Raw genomic sequence first — 9512 nt, forward strand, 5'->3', positions numbered from 1 at the left:
AGTTCAGTGCTTATTGTCTATTCTCTAGCATAGTTTTGCCCTCCAAGTCTTGCGTTTGAGTGATTTCTGTGTCCAAAGCCAGGAATAGACACTGAGCACTGCAGTGTGGCTTCAGAGTAGGAGGGAAAAAAAATCGACCTCAAACCAAAAAAGCAAAACAAAAGATAATCAAGCTACTGATTGATTGTTGATATTCATTTATTATTTTATGCTTGAGCATTGCCTCGTCCTGACTCCTGGTCCTATGCTCAGGAATGACACCTGGTGGGGGGGGGGACTTGGGGACTTGATGGTGTTAGGGGAAGGATCATGGGCAGCCTCATGCACGGTCCCTGCCCTTTCGTTTTCCTGTGGCCTCGGAGGTCAGGATGATCTTGCTTTTCTACTCATTTTGTCTCATCTATGGCAGACATCTCTTGCCAAAGAGTCTCGGTTTTGGTCACGAAGCTCCTGCACAAGCCAGAGGAACCTCGAAGCGGACTCGAAACTTCTCTGCACCCCAGGGACCTGCTGCTAATTCTTCTGCGAAATGTTCTTCTCCCCAAGACCCTCCAATACTTCCCCACGGCTCTCCTCCAGGTGACCTCGTTCAGGGGGGCATCAGCTGCCTGGCCATAAAGGGGACTCCCTCTCCCAACTTGGGTGCCTTAAGGCGATGCTCCCTGCAGGATGCTGACACCTGGAGCTCAACATCCCAAGAATGCAAAGTGTGTGGGGAGACATTCAGTCTCGCCAAACTGCTGACGTGTCACACCAGGGGGCACCATGAGGAGATGCCCTATGTGTGCGAGCTCTGTGGGAAGGGCTTCCGCTACCCCACGTACCTGCAGGCTCACAGCGGGATCCATGTTGACCTCAAGAAGGCCTTTAACTGCCCTGAATGCCCACAGAGATTCCAGTATCCCGGTATGCTTGGTGCCCATGCTAAAGTGCACTCTGGGGTCCCGCCTTTCGCCTGCGAGCAGTGTGGGAAACGCTTCAGGACTCACTCGAATCTGCGAAACCACCGCCGGACCCACACCGGGGAGAGGCTGTATGAATGTGAGCAGTGTGGGAAAAGCCTCAGTACTCGCTTAACTCTGCGTCAGCACAACCTGATCCACACCGGGGAGAGGCCGTATGACTGCAAGCAGTGTGGGAAAAGCTTCAGGGATCGGTCCAGTCTGCATCAGCACAGCCTGATTCACACTGGAGAGAAGCCATATGACTGCGAGCAGTGTGGGAAAAGCTTCAGTACTCGTTGGGTCCTACATGAGCACAGCCGGATCCACACTGGGGAGAGGCCATATGACTGTGAGCAGTGTGGGAAAAGCTTCAGGACTCGCTTAACTCTGCGTAAGCACAACCTGATCCACACCGGGGAGAGGCCGTATGACTGTGACCAGTGTGGGAAAAGCTTCAGGTCTCTCTCCAATCTGCAGCAGCACAGCCTGATTCACACTGGAGAGAAGCCATATGACTGCGAGCAGTGTGGGAAAAGCTTCAGGACTCGCTTAACTCTGCGCCAGCACAACCTGACCCACACCGGGGAGAGGCCTTATGACTGCGAGGACTGTGGGAAAAGCTTCGGGACTAGCTCGAACCTGCGTAGGCACAGCCGAACCCACACTGAGGATAGGCCATATAACTGCGAGCAGTGTGGGAAAAGCTTCAGTACTCGTTGGGTCCTACATGAGCACAGCCGGATCCACACTGGGGAGAGGCCATATGACTGTGAGCAGTGTGGGAAAAGCTTCAGGACTCGCTTAACTCTGCGTAAGCACAACCTGATCCACACCGGGGAGAGGCCGTATGACTGCAAGCAGTGTGGGAAAAGCTTCAGGGATCGGTCCAGTCTGCATCAGCACAGCCTGATTCACACTGGAGAGAAGCCATATGACTGCGAGCAGTGTGGGAAAAGCTTCAGTACTCGTTGGGTCCTACATGAGCACAGCCGGATCCACACTGGGGAGAGGCCATATGACTGTGAGCAGTGTGGGAAAAGCTTCAGGACTCGCTTAGCTCTGCGTAAGCACAACCTGATCCACACCGGGGAGAGGCCGTATGACTGCAAGCAGTGTGGGAAAAGCTTCAGGGATCGGTCCAGTCTGCATCGGCACAGCCTGATTCACACTGGAGAGAAGCCATATGACTGCGAGCAGTGTGGGAAAAGCTTCAGGACTCGCTTAACTCTGCGCCAGCACAACCGGATCCACACCGGGGAGAGGCCGTATGTCTGCGAGCAGTGTGGGAAAAGCTTCAGGACTCGCTTAACTCTGCGCCAGCACAACCGGATCCACACCAGGGAGAGGCCGTATGTCTGCGACCGGTGTGGGAAAAGCTTCAGTTCTCAATCGAACCTGCGTACGCACAGCCGTACACACACTGAGGAGAGGCCGTATGATTGCGAGCAATGTGGGAGAAGCTTCAGGACTCCCTCAAACCTGCGTAGGCACAGCTTGACCCATAGTAACTAGAGGCCGTATGACTGCGAGCAGTGTGGGAAAAGTTGCAGTACTCATTTGGTCCTACATAAGCACATCCGGATGTACACTGGGGAGAGGCCGAATGTCTGTGAGCAGTGTTTGAAAAGCTTCAGGTCTTGCTCCAGTCTGCATCAGCACAGCCTGATTCACACTGGGGAGGGGCCATATCACTGCCAGCAGTGTGGGAAATGCTTCGGGACTCACTCGGAACTGCGTGTGTAGGCACAGTTGGACCCACACATAAGAGAGCCCGTATGACTGCAAGCAGTGTGGGAAAAGCTTCAGGACTCGCTTGACTCTGCTTCAGCACAACCTGATCCACACTGGGGAAAGGCTGTATGACTGTGAGCACTGTGGGAAAAGCTTCAGGACTCACTCCAATTTGCATCAGCACAGCTTGATCCTCACCGGGGAGAGGCCGTATGACTGTGAACAGTGTTGGAAAAGCTTTAGTAGTTGTTCGGACCTGCGTAAGCACTTCCGGACCCACACTGGGGAGAGGCTGTATGACTGCCCTTAGGGCGGAAAGTCATTCCGGCATAGCAACTCAAGGGCTGAGCACATGCGCATCCACAAGGGTGAGTGGCTCTACATGTGTCCACTTTGTGAGAAAGGTAATCGCAGCTCGGGCACCAACCGTGGCCACCAGGTGATGCACACGATCCAGAGTTGATTCCAGTGTCCATGTGCAACAAGGCGTAACACAATCATTCCTACTTCAGAGACCACCAGCAGATCCACAAGGTGACCCACACTCTCATCCGCAGGGAGTGTGACAGAGTCTTCAGCCACCCCAAAATCCTCCTCCAGCACCTCAGGAGGCATGTCGAGGAGCAGCTGTTTGTGTGCCACTCCAGGCAGGGTTTTGGCAGTGCTGCAACCCTGCACACACACGTCCGCCAAACTCACACTGGGGAGAACTGCTGAACGTATCTTCTTCCCTATGCCAGGATAGTCTCCTGGTCTCCTACCAACCTGTGGGGCAAGAAACCTTGGGGTTGCAAGAGGGTGTGGGGTGCAACTCTGTGCCTCAATTTCTTACCGCCCCTCCCAAAGCTGAGGGTAAAGCCATTTGTTTCTTAAATCATGTTGGGGCTACAATGATGATGCTCAGGAATGACTTGAGATTCTGTTCCCAGCAAGTTAATCCTGGTGGTTCTAGGGGATCCTGTGGGATGCGGCATCAAAACCTGGGTCAGCCACATAGAAGTCCAGTGCCCCACCTGCTGTGCTATTGTGATGGCCCCCGAAAACTGTAATCTCGATGCTGTGAAGTCATTTGTGACTTTCGGAGCTTCTGGACAGAGTCTAGTGGGGAATTCTATTTGAGTGATGTTATGTTCCTTGTGTTTATATTTCCTTGGAGCCCACACCTGCTGCCGCTCCATTCAGATTCCTGGCTCTGCTCTGAGCGACCAGTCCTGCGTGCCTTTGGGGACCCTGTGATATGTTCCAGTTCCCACCCGGTCAATTGCTGCATGGCCAGTACCTTGTTCTTTACTATGGTCCGGGTCTGAAATTTTATTTTATTTTAGCTGCTGCATGTTATCCACGATGGTTTCAGGTAGAGTTTACAAACATCAAGTACTACAGAGATTTATTATTATTATTATTAGATGGAACGGATTGGTATTCAGGGTTTTCCTGTGGTTCTAGACTCAGGGATTACTCTGACAGTGCTTGGGAACTGTTCAGGGTCCTGTGTATCAAACCCGGCTTGGCTTCATGCAAGTTGGGCTTCCTGCCCACTATCTTACTGTTCTGGTGACACTGATGGAGGCAAAGCTAGCACTGACCATAGTGAAGATACCCGTGGGTCAGCTGACTAACAGCAGCCCTGAGAGGCCACTACGATGTTCTGCCACAGGACCCGGACAAAGAGAAACGCCGGCAGTAGAGGCAGACAGACGTTTAGTGGGGATTGGTGTTGATTCAACACTCAGAGTGGAATCTCGTCACAGATCTGCCCTCGAATATAATTTTTCTTCTATCACAATCATGGATACATCAGTGTCACATGAGGTTTGGTCACTGTGGTAAACATTGTTGGCTGGTCATTTGGACGATAATCCTCCTAGCTGCTTATACCTGTGCATCTGCTTACCCTAGTGTGTGTATATTTACAGATGTTAGTGACTCTACTATAAATGTCCGTTCATAATGAGTGTCAGTGTTTTCATTTCCCAGGGGAAGCATCTTCATTTATTCTCCCGACCCTGGAATTGGGAGAAGAGAATCTCCCTCCCTCGGAGCTAAGAGACCCTTCATTGTGCTCTGTGTGTTGAATGAAGTGAAGGTTCCATGTATCAGAAATGGAGTGGGTCGGTGTGCCATGGGGACATCATGATCTCTTGGCAATTGTGGTAGGATCTCAAGGATCCCACCCTTGAGCTGATTACCTAGTAATCTGGAGTAATCACCTTGGATGAGATTTTGTCCCTGGGGAGTGGTCTTGCCTCTCTTTGTTGATGTGGTAATGTTCTAACCCACCCAGCAACCTGCAGTATGTGACTTGAGAGTTTCCGCCAGGTCCCCCGTGCGGAAATCTCTCTCTCTCTCCTTCAACTTTTTCCCTGGACTTTAGACAGAAACCCAAAACCCAAAACCGCGCGGCTGCGGCAGATGGTACTAATGGACCTAATGTCATCTTAGTATCAGCAATATGTAATGGTTCCTTCTTAATGGGTCGGACTTTTGTGGGTGATCCTAACAAGAATAGTAAGTATTTTGTTGAAATATTGAAGGCAATCAAAATGGTAGCCATCTCTCTAGACTGAACTAAGCTATATCCCCACGCCGGCTGAGAAGAAATATCCTTCTTTCTCGGGAAGAAACGCGGCGTGGTGTCAAACATAGTGTGATGTCCATTAAGCAAACAGACCTGGTGGCGTGGGAATGGGAGATAAGGGGGAAAGTTATGTACATGGAACAGCGGGACGCTGGTGGAATCTCGAGCCGGAGCCGATACCAGCGCAAGATTTTTGGTTCCAGAAACTGCTTGCAGACACTCTACTAGACTATCAACTAAGCCAGAGCCCCACGCCGGCTGATGACAGGAAATAACCATCCTCTTCGGTTTTTTTCCCTTTGTCAGACAGCGTGGCGATTACTAAACAGGCGTGAACCGGTGGCGCGGGGCAAGGGGGAAAAAGAAAAGTTAATTAACAAACAGCGGGACTTAATATCTCTATATTCTTAGCAATGGAGAACTATCAAATGCCTCCTTGGCAATAGGACTGTCTTTTTCTTTTTGGGGGGAAACCCCAGCAATGGTAGTGAGTTGTGTGTTGAAACATGGAAGGTAATCGAGATAAGCGTAAACGAAGTGAAACTTATCACGTACAAGGGTGGGGACTGGGGAGGTGGGAGGGGGCGGCAGATATACTGGGGGGGTTGGTGATGGAAGATGGGCACTGGTGAAGGGAAGGGTGTTTGAGTATTATATAACTGACATAATCCTGAGAACTCTGTAACCCTCCACTTGGTGATTCAATAAAAAAATTAAAAAAAATAAAAAAATAAAATATGATGATCAAATTCAAAAAAAAAAGTATTTAGCTGGTCGTTCATTAGGTGCATATACGTTTTTTAGTGTGATTTCTTCCTGTTGTACATATCCTTTGATGAATAGGAAATGACCTTCGCTTTCCCTTCTAATCTTTTTCAGCCTGAAATCTGTGTTGTCGGATAATAGTATGGCCACCCCCGCTTTTTTGAGGGAGCTGTTTGCATGCACGATTGTTTTCCATCCTTTGATTTTGAGTCTGTGTTTGTTCTGCCTATTTAGATGTGTTTCTTGTAGGCAGCAGAAACTTGGGTTTAGTTTCTGAATCCATTTTGCCATTATGTGTCTGTAGGTTGGTTCATTTAGGCTGTTAACGTTAAGAGAAATTATTGTCATGGGATTTTGCGCCATTTTTCTGTAGGATTTGTTGTTCTTGTAAGTTTTTTTCCTTGTCTTATAGTAGCCCTTTGAGTCCTTCTTTTAAATTTGGTCTTGAGGCTATGAAGTTCCTGAGCTGTTGTTTCTCCGTGAAATAGTGTATGGTTCCTTCAAGTTTAATTGAGAGTTTCGCCGGGTAAAGTATTCTTGGTGAGGCATTCATTTCATTGAATTTGTTCACTATATCCCACAATTGTCTTTGGGCTTGGAAGGTTTCTTCTGATAGGTCTGCTGTGAATCTAAGGGGTGCTCCTTTGTCTATGATCTCCTTCTTTGATCTTGCTGCTTGCAGTATTGTGTCTCTATCCATAGCATCCATCATTCTGACTATGATATGCTTTGGGGATTTTTTATTTGGGTCCCTTTTAGCTGGCACCCTTCGGACTCCTTGGATCTGGATGTCCATATTTTCTGGCTCTGGGAATTTCTTAGCAATGGTGTCTTTCATTGTGTTTTTTTCATAGTATTGGTTCCCTGTGGTTCTGGTACTCCAATGATTCTTATGTTGTTTCTCTTGAGGTCATCCCCTAGGACTCTAATTTGCTCCAGAGCCATTTTGAGGTCTTTTGCCATTATTTGTTGTTGCCTATATGCTTTCTGTAGCTCCTCTTCAAAATCACTGATTTCTTTCTTTGGCAGTAGTCATTCTCCTGTTAAGGGTTCTTACTGAGTTTTTTATTTCATCTACCGATTCTTTTAATTGTGTCACGAATGGCCAAAAAGCATATGAAAAAATGCTCTGCATGACTAATCATCAGGGAGATGCAAATCAAAACAACCATGAGATACCACCTCACACCACAGAGAATGGCACACATTCAAAAGAACAAAAGCAATCGCTGTTGGAGAGGATGTGGGGAGAAGGGGACCCTTCTACATGGCTGGTGGGAATGCCGAATGGTCCGGCCCCTTTGGAAAACAGTATGGACGATTCTAAAAAAATTAGAAATTGATCTTCCATTTGATCCAGCAATACGACTTCTGGGAATATATCCAGGAGAAATAAAAAAGTATAGTCGAAATGATATCTGCACTTATATATTCATCGCAGCACTATTTACAATAGCCAAAATCTGGAAAAAAACCTGAGTGCCTGAGAACAGACAACTGGTTAAAGAAACTTTGGTACATCTATACATTGGAATACTATACAGCTGTTAGAAAGGAGGAAGTCATGAACTTTGCATATAAGTGGATCAACATGGAAAGTATCATGCTAAGTGAAATGAGCCAGAAAGAGAGGGACAGACATAGAAAGATCGCATTCAACTGTGGAATATAGAACAACAGAGTAGGAGACTAATACCCAAGAATGGTAGTATATATTACCAGGATGTTGGCTCCATAGCTTGAAAGGTGGCTTCACATGCTGGGGGAAAGTCATCCCAGATAGAGAAGGGAACACCAACTGGAGATCCTGCATGGGAAGGGAGATGCGTGCTGAAAGTAGACTAGAGACTGAACAGGATGACCACTCAATACGCCTATTTCAGGCCACAACACCCAAAAGGAAAGAGAGATATCAAATTGGAGTGCCTCACCAAAAAGGCTGGGGGCGTGGAGGGTGGGACTGGGGGGTGGGAGGGATACTGGGTTCATTGGTGGTGGAAAATGGACACTGGTGGAGGGATGGGCTCTTAAACATTGCATGAGGGAAAATCAAGAACAAAAATGTGAATCTGTAACTGTACCCTCACTGTGACTCAGTAATAAAAAAATAAATTAATTAAAAAATAACAAAAAAGTTGTTCATGATTGGGTTTCAACACCTGTCCCTTCATCAGTGTATATTTCCTACCATCGATGTCCCCAATTTCCCTCCCTCCACCCCTCACCCCAGAATTGTTTTTTCTTTTTGAATCACACCCAGTGATGCTTAGGGGTTACTCCTGGCTCTACCAAAAGGAATAAATCCTGGTGGTGCTCAGTTGACCAGATGGGATGCTGGAAATCAAACATGGGTCGGCCACATTTGAGGCAAGTGTCCTACCCGCTGTCCGATCGCTCCAGGCCCCCGAGTTCTTATTCAAAAAGTTGGGGTTTGAAAGATAGTACAGCAGGCAAGCAACTTGCTTTGCATGTGGCCAACCCAGGTTTGATCCCTGACATCCAATAGGCTCCACTGAGCACCACCAGGAGTCATTCCTGAGTGCAGAGTCAGGAGTTAGCCTTCAACATCGCTGGGTGTGGCCCCAAAACAAAAATGAACAAACAGAAACGGAGAAAATAATAGCTAAGAACTTCTCCAAGCTGAGACAGAAGTTGAACACCCAGAATCAAAGGGTTCAAAGAGCTCCAAATAACAGAGACCCAATCAGACCCAAGAAGATACATTCGCATACAATGGCCAAAAGCAAAGATAAAACATGAACCCTACAAGCAGCAAGAGAAAAAGTATTCTTTGCTTAAGAGAATCCCCAGAAGGCTGTTAGCAGAGTTCTCAAGAAACTTTAGATCAGAAAGTAAGGTGTTAGACGTGCGTGGTGTAAAACAGTGCTGAAAGCAAAGTACGTCCCACCAAGAATACTGTACCCAGGTCACTTAGAATGCAGACCTGCATAAGGAATAAAGAGTTTTTCAGTCACATAAAAGTCCAGAGGACTCATGACCACCAACCAGCCCTCCATGATTATCTTGAGGGACTTCTAGGGAAAGAAAAGTGACCTGGGAAATATGGGGCTGAAATGAACTACATTTCTGTCTTGGTCTAGGAACCGAGCAAACCCCAGAGTGATGTCTCCCCACTGCAAACTGGATGAGTTCTTGGATGATCATAGGGAAGGATTCTTGACTTCTGTTCTCTCTGGTTCTTCAATACAGGCTGGTGTGGCTGTTTGGATGCACCTAGAAGGGGGTGTTGAACAAATGGTCTTCATGGGCAGGGTTGGCATGTGGAGGATGGAGCCTAAATCTTCTTCTCGAGACCAGACAGCAGAAAGCCATCAGTCCTGAGACAGAATTAGAACATCAGACTAAAAAGAGAAAGGATAAACATAAAAGATAGAAGACGAGGACCTGTGAGACAGATAGCACATAGGAAGGTACTGGCCGTGCTTGCAGGTGTCCTGGGTTTGATCGACACAACTCATGTGGTTTCCCAAACA

At 47.7% G+C, this 9512-nt stretch overlaps 1 protein-coding gene across 1 annotated transcript; it reads left to right on the plus strand.

The window, feature by feature from the left end:
• The first annotated feature begins 773 nt into the window (after positions 1-773).
• On the plus strand, positions 774-2456 carry LOC101543067 (gastrula zinc finger protein XlCGF26.1-like). Its single transcript, XM_055124670.1, has 2 exons — positions 774-1117; positions 1403-2456. Exons 1-2 carry the CDS (start codon positions 774-776, stop codon positions 2454-2456), a joined length of 1398 nt encoding a protein of 465 aa, XP_054980645.1.
• The last annotated feature ends 7056 nt before the right edge of the window (positions 2457-9512 follow it).

Source organism: Sorex araneus, chromosome 2 (genome assembly GCF_027595985.1).
Source record: "Sorex araneus isolate mSorAra2 chromosome 2, mSorAra2.pri, whole genome shotgun sequence".
NCBI lineage: Eukaryota > Metazoa > Chordata > Mammalia > Eulipotyphla > Soricidae > Sorex > Sorex araneus.

Bases quoted from the DNA above. Each gene is read 5' to 3' on its own strand.
- LOC101543067 (XM_055124670.1), top strand. From the start codon at position 774: ATGCCCTATGTGTGCGAGCTCTGTGGGAAGGGCTTCCGCTACCCCACG. The intron at 1,118-1,402 runs GTATGACTGCAA...GAAAAGCTTCAG, and splicing joins ATCCACACCGGGGAGAGGCC to GTCTCTCTCCAATCTGCAGC.